The 18,432-nt window shown below is 34.5% G+C and overlaps 1 protein-coding gene across 4 annotated transcripts in view; it reads right to left on the bottom strand.

Moving 5' to 3' along the window:
• TDRD3 (tudor domain containing 3) overlaps positions 1-18,432 on the bottom strand; it is a 93,816-nt gene that overhangs the window by 22,617 nt on the left and 52,767 nt on the right. For all 4 annotated transcript variants that reach the window (XM_071448514.1, XM_071448515.1, XM_071448513.1 and 1 more), the window contains 7 exons: positions 14,799-14,870; positions 14,174-14,323; positions 13,346-13,486; positions 12,270-12,426; positions 11,510-11,635; positions 2,515-3,347; positions 457-582 (listed from right to left, as the gene is read on the bottom strand). In XM_071448514.1, the coding sequence (XP_071304615.1) occupies positions 457-582; positions 2,515-3,347; positions 11,510-11,635; positions 12,270-12,426; positions 13,346-13,486; positions 14,174-14,323; positions 14,799-14,870 (1,605 nt within the window). The remainder of the gene's footprint in view (positions 1-456; positions 583-2,514; positions 3,348-11,509; positions 11,636-12,269; positions 12,427-13,345; positions 13,487-14,173; positions 14,324-14,798; positions 14,871-18,432) is intronic.

The following is an 18,432-nucleotide window of genomic DNA, read 5'->3' as shown; positions in this document are numbered from 1 at the left end:
ATAAAATCATGATACAAAATAAAGGGATACAGATGTGTATTTTTAGTCATACATACACATGTAGTGAAAAGCTTCAGAATATATGTTTTAAATGACTGTTTCCTAACCCTTACAGAACAACATACAATGTACATGAAATAAAACAAAAAATTGGGTTGAATAGAGTAAGTAACAACTTTTAAGAGAGAAAACATGCATAAAACTGTTTGGTTGACAGATCAATTATTCATTTTCAAACAATACAATTGAAATTTATTATACAGGAAGAATACCACATCGTAATACATGTCTATCAGGTTTCATATAGACAAGTAAAATCAGAGATTTTGTGCGTGTACTTTGCAACTATTTTTCTACACATGTAGGTAGCATGAGTAGGCATTAATTAGTTAAGAGTTACATATTTTGTACAGACTATGTAGTTTATATTTTTTAATACAATTTGTTATCACATACCCATGTGTCTGCATGAACAGGCCTGATGTTGCTGAGAAGCACCTCTTCATAATTTCCATAATCACTGAATTTAACAACTGCAGTTGTCCCAGAAGAATGGAGAGCTTCAATTTCTGCCCGGTAGAACTTAAAAGAGAAATTGTCAAAGGTCACAAAATACAACCAGAAATACCACAAATACGTAACAACTTCCTTTTCATATATGTCTCTGTGTGTGTATACATACTTAGTCATAGTCAGCATTATATTTTGTTTTAAATTTGTACTAGATATGAAATCAGGTATCTTAAAATTCTACATGGCAGCCTCCAAGGACATGGCAGAATGTATTTAGAGTACTCATTGAGAAGATACACAGCTTATTTAAGTAGACTGACCATTTAAAAGACCCATTTTCATCTCCCTGAAAGCAGAACAAATAAATCACTAACACAAATACTGCTGTATACAGAGAAATGCTATTGTAAGGTGTTTACTTAAAATATACATCTGTAAGTGCTTATTAGCCATATATTGATATGGCTTGTATGTGTGTACTTGCATACCTATGTTATCATACAATAAAACATGATAAAAATATGATGAAAATATGATAAAACTGCCTCTTCATAAAGCTCTTTTTCTAAACATAAAACTTGGGTTTTTTACATTTATGCAAATATACTTTCTTGAACATATTAAATCAATTTTATCTGACTGAACACAAAAAAAATCACTGCTTCCTAAATGGTAAGGCTCAGTACTGTATTTTATCATCACATTTTAGAATTGTCTTAGAAGTGAGTAGCAGCATTTACTTAAACTACCAAGAAACCAATTACTGCCCAAAACACACCTTTTAATCTGCTGAATACCTAACAGTCTGGGATTATGACATATGTATATATCTTGCAAGGTTTGTACTTTTAAAAATTTCAAGATCTCATTTCAGAGTAATGCAAGTACTCTGAAAATAGGAAACAATTCAGTAATATGCCATTATACTTCACACTAATCCATCCACTCAAGCTACATATTCCTATTTAAGGCAGTCAACTGACTATGGGTTGCTACTACCAAAAATCCTGCATGGTTTGTCATTGGTTTTAGTCATACCAGCAGAAAAGAGAAAAATAAAGTTATGCTGCTGAGTTAATGCAGACAGAAAAAAAAAAGAAAACACTTATAATAAATATAATAAACTTAATTAAAAATTCTTAAAAAGCAGAAAAATGTGTGAATAAAATGTACTTAAAGAACAACAATATTTAAGGTAGTTCTCAGATTATCAGAAAGGGGTAAAACCCAAAGAAACTACCCATGAAGAGTGGCAGACAACTCTTGAACAGGTGATGATAAATCAAAGAAAACAGCCTAAAACTTTCTTAGCAAAGGAGAAGAAAGCAAAATGTCCTCCTGCAAGAGAAATCTCATTAATGGGGAAAAGAGCTGAAAATAAATATTTAAACTTTTAAAAATCAGTAATACAAATCTATCATGCAGCATAATTTGTCCACAAATTCTTTACCTGATAGCATACAAGTGCTTATCAAAATTAAGCCTTTGCTGTTTCTGTTCTGTAATGACTGAAAGAAAATTGGCAGGTTTTTTACAGCCCCATTCCTGCAGACTTTATTCTTTCTTTGTGCTGCTAAAGGTTGCGTGCTGACTTGTTCCAGAAAAAGGTATTACACATCTACCATTATAGATATTCTAGATAGCACCGTTTTGTTTTGTTTTTGCTCCTCAGCAAAGAATATGAGCACCTACATCCACATTCATCCCTTCAAATTTTCAGCACTTAAGTCAAATGTTTCAGTAAGGAACTTAAGACATCCTAAACTCTACATACATGGCAGAAACAAGGACTTGATTTAGGGACTTAAAAATGTTGTGCAGTGAATGCAAGTGACATACATCATAAATATAAAAAACAGAGCACGGAGCTAGGCAAGAAGCACACTACACACCTATGAACAAAGGCCATGTCTCTGTGGTAGTGTGCTAAGTATCTCTCACACACACTAAGAGAGCATTAGAGGTACAATTTGAGATAGTTCTCACTTAGCAAAGGCATACCTTGTTGTCTTCCCAATAAAGAGCAAAGCATTCATCCCCTGGTCTCCAACTTTTTCCATACTCCATGTGACTTGATGGTTCCAGTATTTTCTCTGGTTTGATGGGCCCGGTTCTCTTTTTGGGACCAGTGTTGTAATACAACATTTTATCATCAAAAGATGGGATAACAGTGGGTCCTGACGATTTGATGGGTCCTACTCGTCTTCCTTTCTGATGATGCTCAGTATCTCCATTTGGTACAGCACTAAAATTATCAGTCCTACTTGGATTTTGGTAATCATTATTAACACCAAAATGTTGCTCACGTTTTACCATAAAGGCTTCATTACTTATTGTTCGTGCCTTCCTATCACAAAAATTTTCTGAATTGTGTGTTTCCCTTTTCCCACGTTTCTGGTTATTGTTGTCTGTCACATCTTGAGCAGCAGAATTTTCCTTGAATTCTGAGAAAGACACTCCTTTTCCTACTCTGTTTTGCATGTTGTTATCCCTTTTTTTGAAAGTAATATCACTCTGGTGAGTGGTTATGGGATAACTCAAATCCTTTGACCTGTCATTTCTAGGATAATGTCTGTCACTTTTATTTTTTTCATCTGTCCATTGTTCTAAAGAGCTGTGCCTTTCAGGACCTCTGTTTCTTGGTAACCCACCACTTTCCAAAGCCTGCCTTGAATTCTGAAAGTCCTTTTGAAAACGAGGGGGTTTCTCATTCCTTGGTTGTCTCATGTCATTGCGAGAAACGTGTCTTGAATGATTCTCTTTGATGCCATTCTGTTCTGTATTCATAACTTTGTGCTGTACTTGATGTGTTGGCTGAAATTGCAATTTTGGTTCTACAAAGAAAAAAATTATTTCAATTAACATATTTCACACAAATACATTTTAGAAATACTGTTTCAGACTCTGATAAAGCAACAGTATTCTTCAGAAATGTATGCACCTTTGTGACATGGAAATGGAATGGTATACACAGAGAATTTACCAGACACATTTGAACTGCAATTCCTAATTATCAGAATTTGGTCCTAAGTACAGCCCAGAACTCTGTATAGTACTCTGGGCTGTACTTAGAACCAAAACACCTATGAGCAAGAGAAAAGCCAGGCATAAATTTCCAGGAGATAACTCGTTCTTCCCTATGGACATCAACAACCCACTTGAGTAAGAGCCCTTTAAGACAGAAAAACAGAATTCCAAGGTGAAGAAAGAAGGAGAGAGGAAAATGAGGAGGAAAAGGGAATACTTCTAATCTGAATTGAAACTTTCTGTAAAAATACCTTGTTAACAGTTATTCAGGAAAAAAGAGAAAAGACAAGAATCTGAAGTGATAAAATGAACAGAGCTGGCAAAATGTAGATAACAGGAGTAGTAGCAAAGCCCAGGACTCTGGAGACTCTGATCAGTGAGCCATGACAGGACCTTCTCAAGCGCCACCTCTAAGAGCTTCAACCAGAACTCTTAACTGATGAGAATAAAGACAAGATTATCATGAATATAAGCAAAGAGAGGAAACATGCTATGGCCTGATGGAGAGGAAGGGAACTGTGGATATCTGTGGAACTTTTTATGGAATTATGAGCTTTTTAGGCAAACATGAAATTTTTAATGGAGTTGTTGAGGTGAAGAGCAAAAGGAGGGGAGAAATGAAGATAAACCCAGGGGAAAATACAGAAGAAATGAGATTAAACAGGAGAGCTGCAAATAAGTAGGTTCCTGGTCAATACAGTCCTGCCTGTGATCACTGTAACCTGTCCCATCTCCTTATTAAATTCTCTGTTGTGTATGTGAGGGGACATGTTTTTAAAGTGGCAAATTTGAGGTAGGATAAGCTGGTAGCTGGGACAAGGAACCGTGAGAGAGACCATGAGCACTGGACAGACCGATGTGGTCTCGAAGGCCATCTGCCAGGAGACCCCAGGTTTGGGCTCACACAGTGTATAAAGTACATCCATGTAACCTCCTACCAGCTCCAGGCTGTAGCAGCCAACAAGCTGGGCCAGAGGTGAAGTGGGTACCACAGGTCAGGGATCTCCTGAACAGGACAGACTGACATGGGTGTGTGTGTGTGGGTGGCTAGGCATGAGATCTGCCAGCAGACTGTAAGGCTGATGGAAAAGGAAAACATAAACCCATTAAAGGGATTCATGTTTACACGAGCCATTCTGTGCCATGTGGGCGGTTGCAAAGGTGTTATTTTCTTGCTTGTGTCCATGAGCCTGGTGTGTGCATGGGCCTGGTGGGACTGTGCAGTCAGGCTCTCACACATTCCCATGGAAAGGAATGTTACCACTAGAAACAATGAATGCTGATACCAGACAGCAAACATATCAACCTTCATAATTACATGCAAGATGGCAAGTTAAAATTAAAATGTAAATTTTACCTGGTTTATTTTTTAATAAAAAACTTTTCAAGCATCACATGATTAGTAGTAGCTCACAGAATTTTTATCAATTTAATTTACTAAATTGGCCAATAAGAATCTAACTCAATTTTTACATATATTTGATGCAGCATAACTTATAGAAGTCAAAATTTTTACCAAAATTACCTAGCATTTTTGGTTTTTAACATGGCATAAGCAAATATAAGGCTTAGCTTGAACATGATCTTGGTAAAAATACATCTTACTCTATAATATATTACTCTAAAACCCATCACATTTTTAATGCATTAAATGTAAATACATACTACTCAGAAACAAGAGTTTCATAAATATGCATTTTCTTTTTAAAAATGCAAAGATGACTTTAGATCTTGTATAATTAATTTTCATTTGTTAGAATAACATGTTTAAAATTAGAAGTACCTCTTTATTTCTTCTTTACAAATGAGACATTAAAGTACTGTTTTTCTTTACATCTGTAACTTTTCACTAAATAGCTTCATTATACTTTTCCACTTCTGTATAATACCAATCTTATAGACTTCCTATCATCTAGAAAGATTTAACTTCCAAATTAACGAATTAACAGTCTTTGTTCACAACATTCTTAATTTATACTTCTTCTCTCCTGGTAGTAAAATGCTCAGGCTTCCACTCTTCCTATGCCCAATCTAAGCTCTTAGGTCTATTCCTAATGTTAATTACACACAAAATGACTGAACAGTTCGATGACCCCTGCATGTTTACTCCCTTGTACACACCATTACAGAAAAATACGCATAAAACTCTAACTTAATTCACTTATAAATCATCTTATTTAATATTCTGTAACATTAAATTAATTAAAGTCACTGTTCCAACAGAAAAAAAAAAACAGGAATGAGTTATTACTAGATTGGACATGGCAATACTTTCCTAGATGGCAGGATATTAGGTTTGACTTAAACTCAAAACATTTCCTCTTAAGGGCTGTCCTTTGCTCTTTTTCTAAATAAATAAACATTTCCTGAGCTGAGATAGGTAGTGACAATACTTAGTACAAAGACTCTACAAAAAATGCATGCAAAGCAGTTACAGTTTAGTTAAAGCCTCAAGGAAAACTCAGAACATAGATATATTCTTCTATAATTCAAGAGAGTTTACTGAAATTTCTATTCAATTTCATAACATGTAATGAGTAATTTTAGCTATTGTCTACACAAGACAATGTGGTCACAACATAAAAGCAACAAGCTGGTTTGAAAGTGTGTTGCATCCTTTCATTACAGATTTTTTTTTTTTAAATAGTAGTGGAAAGTTAAAATAATACTATGTGTTAGACTGCAGGTAAAGTGACTAGAGAATTTCAAAACAGTGAATGTGGTTATTTTTTTCTAGGTCTCTTTACTGTGACATACAAAGGCTGACATGAAACGCCTGAGTTTTTTTAGTTTAAGCTTAAGGTATGCAAAATCCCATAAACTTGTGGTTTTTACAGAGGTGCATTTCTTGTGCTAAAAGTTTTCCTGGGGACTGCATCATACACAGCAGCCTTAAATGAGCAGGACACCTTAACTGATTGATTGACATTCAAGCACAAGTCACTTGTAAATGGAAACTGTCAAGTAGCAGTAAATGTTACTTTGTCAACAGTAGCCAACAAAAAAAGCCAGGAGATGATAAAAATACTGGTTCTTCGTGTTTTTGTGCTGTCTGGTTTGATCCCCAAAAAATGAAGGGATTCTAAAGTTTCTTTATGAGAAATAAGGATCAAAAAAGCATCAAGGGATCTCATTCACAAGTTGTCTACCACAACTGCTTCTACTTCCTGCCTCAACTCCAACAAACCATTAGCAACTGTTCCCAGAAAAGTAATGCCTCCTACAGGGCTATAACAAATATTAATTTGGCATTTAACAAGAAGATGTAGTAAGCTACTCTCCAACAGTGGGATAGGTTAATCCAGTCATCATTGTTGCAACCAGAGGTTTGGGAACATGGTCTGGAAAAAATACATGTAAAAGTTAATGATAAGGTTCTTGTCATCTACTCAGAAGTTCTGAGATGACAAGTAGCATTTGTCAGCCTGGAACCCTCACTCACTCACTCACTCTGGCCTTTGTGTGTGATGACGCAAGAGGACCCTACAGGACCAATCACATTCCCCTGATTACAAGGAACCAGCAGGACCTGCTGCACTTGGAAATTCCAGCCAACACAATTCATAAATCACTGCTCAATGCACAATGGAATTTAAAAAGTACAGCTTCCTGTGGTCCTCTCCTGTGGATTTTATCATGTTTAATAATGCGGCTAAATTCAATGAGCGTGGTCCTCGCACACTGCTGGCAATGTTTTGGGTTTCTCCTCTCGGACTGAATAATACTTTTGTGTAACTGTATGGAAGTATAACTTTGAGACAGCTACCTCCAGGGCATGTGCTATCTCATACTGACCACAAGATTTAAAAATTAGAAGATAATTAGTGATACATTTGCACACACTTCGTGTCATGAAGTAGAATTCCCATTACCCAATAGGTTTGTCAAATTAAATCAATATCAATATAATTCTTTCTAAAATGTAGCAACACTGAGGAACAGGGACCTGAGAGCATGTTTCTGTTGAAACAAACCAAATACAAGCTGAGAAGAGTTATAATAAAGAAGTGAACAAAAATTTTGCATTGTATTCACTACAAACTTTAACTAACTGGATTAAAGGACTCTAACAAAAAACTGATTTTTTAAATTATTCTTTAAAATGTATGAAATTTACTATATTTGTCCCTTTTACATTTAAAGGCAAAATAAAAGTACAAGCCTTGTAACATATATCATCAATGCTAACATACCAATACAACAAATAAAAGTGATTTTCTTGATAGTCACAATTAGCTCTGACTAAAGTTCAATTTTTAGAAGAAAGGCTGAATAAGAAATATGGCTATTATTCAATTTGGATCTCTTGTCCATAGCATTCCGTGCTTGTTGAAAATATGGCTACTGAATGGCAGATTTCAAATGTTACAAATTTCTTTTAACTCCAAAAAAGTAAGACTCTTTTTTTCTCCTCAAAGCACCCTCACTCCCAGATATTCAAATAAATTGTGTGACCACAAAATGAAATAAATATTTTTAATTACATTGTATTGCATTACCAATTTATTTCAAATGTTTAATTTATTTGGGACTAGATAAAGAATAATGTTCATTATTCATTAATACTATAGCCAGTGCTCTTGGTATCATCTTATTCTCTCTGATAATCCTTGTGTTTACTTATTTAAGCTGGCAAAGATAGATGAGTTGTTCCTCATAACAAAAGAAAACAATAAGGAGATTAATGGAAAAAATCTTTTGTGTTCAGTAGCGGAAATTAACCAAGTACAAGCACAGGCAGCTAATTGAAAGCAATTTTGTCTTCTGTTTGTGTTATCTCTTGCAGTCAGGAGGTTTCTCTTGCCAAAATTCAAATTACTTAATTTCAACACAGAAATACTTTAGTAGGTGCCACCAACTATTCACAGTAATAAATAAATAAATAAATAAACATGTAGTTTAAAGTTAAGGATATGTTTGTTTTAATTCTTTGCATTTCATTTAAATAAAGTATGTTTAAAGTATGCTGTGTTTTACAATTAAAGAGCTAGCAGATCATGGAGTCAGGTATTTAATACTTTTGATAGCTGTAATTACTTAAAACAATATTTCCTTAATGGAAAAGAGGAGATAAAACATAAAAACATCACAAGATATCATTTATGGGGCAAAACACTAACATGCTGTCTTGTAACTTCTTTAAAAAAAAAAGCAAACAACAAGAAACTTAATGTGCTGTCTTCACTTTTAAAAGGAATACAAGTACCTCCTAAAAAAATACAAAGGTATTTCAACTCATAAATGTTTTTCTATTTGGTCTAAATGCAAGTATGAAAAAGTACCAAATCAAAGAAAAAAATTCAACAACAGTTCTGCAGTTCCTGTTCAGAAATAGAACCACCCAGCCAGAAGTGAATTTTGAAATTCTCCACACTACTAAGGTTTTCAGGTGTAATTAGAAACAGTAGATAAGAAAAACAAGGAGGGATGCACAAAGCAAATCAATCTTCTGTGTACTTGAAAAGAGAAATTATTCTTTTTTTTCAGACACTTTCCCCAGATCACATAAGATTTTGAACAAAATGTGGTGTAGTACAGGATTTAAAAATATTAAAAAACAGTTCAGCAAAACCGCCTTTTGCTTTTTGGATTGTACAACGACTTCCAGTCATTTAGAAGGAATTACACTCTGTCTCAAGTGTACAGGACTTTAATGCTTGCAATAATGATAAGTATGGCCATTCCAGGTAATCATCTGCCCCTGATCATACACAAACATGTAATAGTAGGGACTTGCTCATATATTCAAAACCACTGTCCCTATGAAAACCCCTTTCTTTCTCAACACCCAAAAAACAATATGAGATTTTAGAGACCATGCAGGACAGCAAGGTGCCAGAAATACTGCAGAACAACCTATCTATCTTCTTTTATATGTGGTATAGTACAGCATTTGGTGAATATAAATGGAGAAAAACCTGCCAGCCTGAGCACTCCTTAGTGTAATACTGTGCAGGAAAATCAATGAAGAGGCATTCTTAGCTTTGTAACATTACATATTTGAGTTGTTTTGATCAGTTTGTCCAATGTGCATTTCAATTCTGACCAAATACTTTTCTAATTATAAGTGAAACTATGTTTCTCTACTGCTCATAGATGACAGGATCAAATTAAATATAGGAGGTACTAGTTATATATATATATATATATATGTATGTGTGTATATATATATATATATCTCTCCTGTTTTCTGCAGACATTTGGATGCAGATTTCATGACTGAAGAGTTCACAGTGCCAAGTATGGTCACTGCAGATAGATCACTCAGCAAATACTTTTAAAACTCCTGTCATCTCAGTTTGAGTGGAACGTAAGACAACTAATAATTAAGAATTTAACTGAAATTATTTTCAAAGGCAGAGGCAATAAAATGGCAGAAAATTAACTTTTAATATATGATTTTAAGGATGGGTTTGAATTCATCAGACTGCAGAGTTTTTCTCAAATTTGGCAAGTAAAAAAATCACTTTTGAAAGTAAAAAAAACCACATGCCTATGTATTTCTTGAAATATTCATTTAAAGGACTCTGCAAGCAAAACTAAAACCTGGCATAAAAACAGAGATGCAATCCTATGGGCTATTCTCAGTAAGGAAAATAAAAGCTAAGAACATGAAACTAAGCAACCACTTCAAAGCCTTACAAAGTACAACATCTATTTTTTTCAGAAAAGAAAAAGGCAGAAAGATTGAAAAGAATTTCACAAAATAATCAGAACACTTTCTGAGCTCTTCAAAAATGCTAACAAGTTAGGTTTGGATTTTTTTCAGGAAAGTATGGTTCAGGAATAGTACACTGGATTACATATTGATTACTCAGATAAAGTGAGAAAAACCAGCATAGTGATAAAACCATAAAAATAAAAACCCTCTATCATGGCAGGAAATATGGCAGAACCTTCAGTAACTCAAGAAGTATAAAACCTTTAAAAAAAGTTTTAATAAAATTATGTTTTTCTTCTTATGACATTTATGGAATCTTTTTATTTTCATATAAGAAGAAAAAAACTCATAAAAGCAATGTGTATTTATCTTTAAAACACAATATTGAAGATTATAAACTGAAGTAACTGTAATAAATATAAATATATCTTTTTACTCACATAACACTATGCTTTATTGTCTACATACATGCACTGAAACCAAAGGATCATAAGTATCCCTAAGCAATCAGTAGTATCATTTTAAAAAAGCAATTCACTCATTTCATGAGTCTGATAAACTACTATTACCTACTTACTACAAAAACACTGACAAATGAGAAATTTATATAACCCACAGGGATTATTTCTTTTATTTTCCTTTAAATGTCCTTCAGACAAACATAAATAATGTAATATTTATGTAATATAAATATTACATTATTTTTGTTAGTCTGAAGAACATTTAAATAATATTCTGTAATATCTCAATATAAGACAAATGTATCCAAAGAAAAATCAATGTTTGCAGTGTAAACCAAAAACACTACCACTGTTTTCATTTCTGCTCATCGTAAGAAATCCAGTGCATCTTTGGTAAGTAATATGAGTTGCCAAGAAATATCTCAAATATCTTCTTTCTGATAATGTGGTTATATTCACTACCTGACCAGTTTACAAAATTTCATCAGCTAATGCAGAATGCTGGTGTATTTAAAAGTTATTTCTTCGAATATTTCAATTTTCGATAAATACAGTGAAGACTTATGATGTCATAAATAAAGATTCATGATTCAGGAAGAATCCAGTCAGATTAAAAATTGTGGTTTATGTCATCTTATTTCAAATTACCGACTTTTAAACATCTAATCACCACTGAGCAACTTATTTGGCCTTTCTTGAGAAGAATAATTCTCCAAGCACTCGTTGTTTTTTTAATGACTGACCGTGGAGGAAGTTCTATGAATCAACTTTTGAATGACTAGAGTTAGGAAAAATAAATCTACACTATCCAACATTTGTTCTAGATAGATTAATTTCAGTAACTCACCCTCTACTGTTAGAGTACCCATTTTGGATTCCAAGAAATCAAACAGTGTGCTTGGTGCAGACGGTCTGGCATTTCCTAGCTCTTCTTCATCTTCAGGTCTTATTCGGCCTCGGCCCTTCCCCTTACCTGTGAGCATGAGAGGCTTTTTGTGAATGGGCAATAAAAATTAAAAAGCGCAAACATGCCTTCGTTTGCTTTATAAAATGTTTGTATTTTCTGTCTTTAAAAAATTCTGTAACAGAAAGGCAGTGATAGGATAAGGGAGAACCATTTTAAACTACAAACTGGAGAGATTTAGATTGGATGTGATGAAAAAATTCTTTACTATGAGGGTGATGAGGCACTGGAAAGGTTGTCCAGAGAAGCAGTGGATGCTCTGTCCTTGGAAGTGTTCAAGGCCACATTGGATGGAGCCCTGAGCAACCTGGTGTAGTGGGTGGCCTCTCTGTCTGGGAGCTGGGTGTGGGGGAGGTGGAATAAGATGATCTTGAATGTCCCTTCCAACCCATGTTCTTCTGTGATTCTAGGATACACATTTCCCATTTAAAGCCAATTAAACATCTGACTTCCAACTCAAAAATTTTGACAAGAATGTAATACGCAGAATCTTTCTTAGGGATTTGCTTTCAGGTTTGCAATGCATTCTAACTTGCAGGAAGAAAACATGCAAATATGTCCTTCTATAACTACATTAGTAATCCACCCCACACAATTTTTTTGGCTTGTAAACAGTTTTAAAGCATCTCTTTGCAAGATTTACCTCTAGGTGGTGGTCCCTGAATGGGTTTCTGTTTACTGTTGTTCAGAAGAAAATTTAATGCTGCCTCCAGGCTGTTACTGTTATCCATAAGTGCCTGTCTTGCTGCTTCTTTGCTAAAACCCATCTCTGTTATGTGTTTTAGAGCCTTTTCATCAACCTGAAATAAAAGGTACAAACAAAAATAATAAATACAACACTCTATAAACATACCAGATTTTACATTAATTTTTCTTTTATTTTTAATTGAAACAACATTTTAGTTTTATATAAAACCTTTACATATAAGCTCAAAAGAATCTGGTAATCAAGGGTTTTTTTTCAGTAGTATGATTTTTAATTCATTAGTTTCCAGTTCTACTACTACAGGCCTTCAAGGACAAATTCTCCTAGTCTATATGAAAACTAAAAGAAATATCTCAAAATAATATGGGCACATCAAAACTAGCCATCTGTTCCGATTTGAACCCCTTAAAAGCTTTTGCAGACAACACAAAACCCACTTACTTCTTAAAATATGGATAAAACGTAACTGGCTAAAGGTTTTACAGAAGAAAGCAAAGAAATGCAAACAATTTACTTGCACAGGCTCTGTTATTCCAAACCGCATAGAGCATGATGACAAAAAGTCAAAATAGGAATCAAAAAGCATTAAGTACAGAAAATAACATTGCACCTGCACCAAAATCATACCAGTTACCCATTTACTTCAACAGCTGCCATCAAAAACATTCTTAACTGGAACCCCATGATTATAACACTCTGTCTACAGGTTCAAAATTAGCCATATCAAGACCCTACAAAAAGCCCACAAAATCCCAAGCCTAATGGAATTTAACCTCTGAGATACATACTTAAATTTCACTGAATAAATGTTTAAGAATTACATTACCCAGAATTACAGTGAAACTCATAGCTATCTCAGTAAGGTACAAAAGCACCATAAGTACTCTAAGCAGACCTCAAAATTAATTGAAAGGAAAGCCATCATCCCTCAAGGAGTTTTGATCTTCTTGTTATATTTGGGGTTTTGTTTTAATCTTACACATTCAAGACCCCATTAAAGTCTTCCATCTTACCAGTTCTCGGTAGACACCTTCATTCTTCCCCTCTGGTTTTGCTATCTTCTCTTTCTGGAACAGTTCCCTGTTTCGATTCCCTCCAGCGCTCACACTGAGATTGCTTCTGCTACTACCACCACCTCCTCCAAATGTCTTGGTCTTTAGATAAGCACAAAATAACATTTCAGCAAACAGAAATAATGAAAATATTTAGCTAGTAGAAAAAGTAGAAACTTTTGCTGCAGTGGGTTTTTTGAGGTTTTTGATTATGGTCTGGGTCAACAAATAAAGCACTAATTTACACACACAGAGAAAAAGATGAATTTATTAGTCAGGAGTCTTTTTCCCCTGTGCCTAAATGAGGTTGTAAAAAGGGCATGTAATTCTAGCTGTTACAACTTACTAAGCACTTTGAGAAATAAACTAAAAAGAAGACCAAAGGAGAACATAAAAACCTGACACATTAGAACTAAATTTCCTAGCTATTTATTCAGACCGAGTTTAGCGAATTATGGGGGTTTTGAGAATTAAAAAGAACAGATGAAAATTGATAACCTGCATTTATTGCTTAAATCTTATTAGCAGAATTGTACACCCCTCATTTTTTAGTAGTGGTAGCAAAATCATATCTACAATAAAACATTATGATACATTTAGTACCTTTATTAAAATAAGAACATAGTCATCAATTCAAAAGGACTCTAAGTCTGATTCATCTTTTTAAAGATACAGGGGTAGAATTATACGCAGGCAAATATAAGAAAGCATTTGTCATTGAAGAGATAAATACTTGACAAGAAAAGATCAATCGCAGTAAGTAAAATGCTGCAACACATGCATTCTAACCTCTTTGCTCTTTGCTACTTCTGCAATAGCAGCTGTTCTCTGCTTTTCAAATTCATCATTGTCCGCAACAGGTTTTACAGTATTCGTCATTTGCAAAGTCTTTCTGCGATCAAGATCTCTGCTATCCACTTGCACATAAGATGCACACTTCTGAAAATGCAAAAGAAATGTTTAATTATTCTTCTGCCTGCTCTCATTTGAAAAAAGACCCACCCAAGTTTTATTCCATTAGAGTAGCAGACCCTCACATAAAGAATACAATCATGTAACTAGATATCATGATGCAACACAACGATTCTTGGAAATTTGCTGATCCTTGCCAAATTCTTTGGCATTTAAGAAGAGACTGCATAAGTGCTGACACAATCTCACCAGCAAAATCAAAGGCTCCATACACTAAATAAAGCTAAGTTTGAAACTGAGAGGAAAAATGTTACTGGACACTGGCACAACAAAGAGACAGGATTAACACTGTTTTGTTTTGGTTTTTTTAAATGGGACCATTTTTTATATCCAAGTTAACAAGATCTAGGGTGTTTTGACAGCCTTTACCTAACTGGAACAAGGTACATAGATATCATAATACAGGTACTTTTATGAAGTGACAAATAGAAGTACACTATACCTGCCCAAAAGGTACAAAAGGAGGAGGGCCACCTTCTGTTCCGATGTTACTCCTATTGTGTTTTGCCAAACTCTGTAAAAGAAAATTGATAATTAATAAATTGCAAACAGAAAACAGATTATATGATAAATGTCTCTATTTCAGAAAGAACATGAAACTTGCAAAATGGGTAATTTTCAGCAGAAAATAAATTCATACTTTTAAATCTTGGGCCATCTAAGTTAAGAAGAGGTTTGGAGGAGAGGCAGAGGAACAAAGAAAATTATGGAATTTTGCATAATTACTAAGGCACATAGAGCCCATGTAGAAAATTCAGTTATATACCGAAGAGAACAAAGCAGAACACAAATAGGCAGCAGATGTTTTTTCATACAATGTCCAATGAAATTGCAGCCAGTAGAGAGTGTAAAGGCACACAGCACCTTTAAAAAGGGATTGGACCAATTCAGCCTAAAGAAGGGAAAGTTCAGGTTCAGGGGGACCTTATCAATCTACATGATGGAGACAAGCTCTTTTCAGTGGTGCCCAGTAAGATGACAGAGACAGTGGACAGAAACTGAATCATAGGAGATTCCCTCCATCACAAAACACTTTTTTGACTGTCAGAGTGACTGAGACAGGGAGGCTGGGGAGTCCCCATTCTTAGAGATACTCAAAAGCTGCAAGGACACTGTCCTGGGCAATTGGCTGTACGTGACCTTGATTGAGCCAGATGACCTCCATCCTCAACAATTATGTGAAATTCATGATCCCATGCATAAGCAAGCACAGAAAGGATTAATCAGAATTGTATTCCCTGATATAATACAGCAATTCTGTACGTCAAGGCTGTGTAAGTGCTCAGACTGTGATCTCTGCCTAAAACAATCTCCTTTTTGCCACTGCTAGAAACAAAATACTGTGTTACTAAGAAAGAAAAGAACAGGTCCTCAATGCTGTTAAAATTGCATTTCCTATAATGCATCTCTTTTATCAGCTTAATTTGTTCCTGTCCTTTTCTCTCAACAGACATTCATGCATGACTACATACATTCTCTGTTGTCAGAGACAGCCTTAACTACTTAAGGCTATATATGACATTTACCTATATATTTTTTAACCTGATGTAGAACTGATTTAAATCCATCATGTGAGAAATGGAGTAAAAACACAAATAAGCTTTAAGCCACTATGTTATCAGAGAATTTCTTAAACTAAGTAATAGATTAATTTAGCTAATACATACCTAAATTAAAGCTTTTGGTCCACTCCTTTCAAGTTAACTACTTTTATTCAGGAGCCAAAGACTGTTTTCTAAATCATTTATAGCTATTAATTCCTTTCAGGATTGAAGAAAAAGAATAATCCTTTTTCTCATACCTTAGAGCAAAAAACACTGGTAAAGTATTCAATAAATTATTCACAAAAAGCAGTTAGAAGTGCAGAAATCATAAAATTTTTGTGCTTTAGTTTCAACCAGTTCAGTTAAAATGCTGCCTTAGAAATATGAGCTAACCAAGGGCTGATGACTGCAGCATGCTCACACCTCCCTGTACCTATTAACTGAAGCAGCACGTAGAACAAGGATTTCATGGCCAAGCCACTTCACTTCCCCAGAGCAGGCACTCCAGGTGCAATAAACCCTGCACTTATTCTGGCATTTCTGTTTGTTTGCTTGTTTGTACCTAGATAAATGCAGGCAATTTTGGAATGAACTCCCATACAGAATCAAATTATAATTAAAAGAAATAATTATAGGCTAGACAAGAACTCAAGCATAGGATTAATTCCTCATGTCCTATAATCAGGAAGAGCAAGCTGAATTTACACTTTTTTCTTTTTTACCAAATCAGAATCAAGAAATCACATAGAAGAAAAAGACTGTTCCAATCTACTGCTCAAATGTGCAATTGTATTTGGACAAATGGCAAAAAAGCCCTCATAAACTGACTGCTTATTTACTAACAGTTACCTACATGAATTTTGAATCATAACAATTTATTGCATAAAACTGTTATCCATAAGCAAAGAATTCCAATGATCTGAAACCTTCTCAAGGAGCACTCTCTGCTGAGAAGTGAGAGCAGTTGCTTTAGAAACCAGGTTTCACATGGCACCAAATAAAAAGCAAATTGGCAACACACACAATCTTCTTTAACTTACAATTAAATTTCCTCATAACCCAGTAGTAACTCTCATTAACAATACACTTTGTTATAAATACATATAGTGTACTTCTTTTACCTTTTTTGCTCTACTTGCATCATGACACTAAAAATATATTTCCTAGAGAATCTCTTAAGAAACTAAGGTTTACAATATAAGATTGCTAGATATTATGTACCATTGTACCTTTGCCTTCCTTTATACATGTATTTTGAAGTATACCTAAAACTACTTCCTTTTCCCATGATGTAATCTCAGTATTTAGCCTCACCTTCACCGAAACAGAAAAATCTTGAAGTACCCTAAACAGCTTTACTTTTAGATGAACTGTAACTCTAAGTATTAAAAATTTAAGACCCTACCAAACAGTCTCACCAATCACCTCAGCAGATTTCTTCAGACTTCACTTACATATTGTCTGGTGTTTTGTTTAATAGCAATACAAAATACTCTTCCCACATAAGAAGGGTAGCAGCAACATCACATATATACTGATCCTTTATGTTTGGAACAGCAGTCACCATCAGAACATCACAAAGCAATGAGGAACACCACAAAGCAATAATTATTTGGAACTGCATTTTTTCTTAAAGATGTCCACGACACTTCACCTCATACTTCCAAATAGTCTAGAAAAGCAAATCTCACAGTAACAGTCTCATTTACACTCCTTCCGTATTTATTTACTGTCTCCTAAATAGGGACACTTAAAATGACCTGAAATTCCCAGGCAAGAATTTACCTTATGATAAAATTGAATCTACAAGGAAGAGCACATTTATTCCTCATGCAGTGTGATAATACTGCATTCATTCCACATATGCTACTTTGTATTATGAGTCTTTTATTACTAAAACTTGATTCCTCCTGAAAGCAATTTCAAACACTTCTCTGAATGGAACAAAACAGTAATACAATTGAACAAGTAGAAGCTGACAAGTAGGTGCAAGGGCAATACCTTAAGACAGAATAGACAACTTTTATTCTAAAGTTTCATGCTATTTGGCTTAATAACACTAACTTTATGCTAAGTATAAAACCCCCTTATGTCATCACCTACACAGGAAGCCAAATTAACACAGCTTAGACTTCCTAGTGGAGACAAAATATAAAACTGCCATCAAAAATAAAAAACTAGCTTCAAAACAAGTAATTTGAAATAGTTACACAAATAAAAGTTTTATGTCTTTTTATGCAAACACAATTCAGCATTTATTTAAGCTTCCATGACAAGATTAGACAAGGAGTGGCAATGTCCTTACCACCTCTCAGATATTTTAGCAATTATATTTATTTGTCAGCTGTACTCTTCTACAAACCCTTCTGAACAGGATTGAAGCATCAAGTTCAAAGGGAAACTGCTACCATGTAGCATCTGGCTTCTACAGATTTGTTTGAGCCCTATCTGTCTAGCTGTCAGTCTGGATATAGAACTGGAACTACAATTTCCAGTGGTCATGGTTCACCTGTCCAAACTGATTCCTTGTCA

This window comes from Agelaius tricolor, unplaced genomic scaffold, assembly GCF_023055355.1.
Source record: "Agelaius tricolor isolate 1412-34295 unplaced genomic scaffold, bAgeTri1.0.p SCAF_26, whole genome shotgun sequence".
Classification (NCBI taxonomy): Eukaryota; Metazoa; Chordata; class Aves; order Passeriformes; family Icteridae; genus Agelaius; species Agelaius tricolor.
Note: the sequence above shows the minus strand (reverse complement) of the source record. Positions and strands in the feature narration are given on the sequence as shown.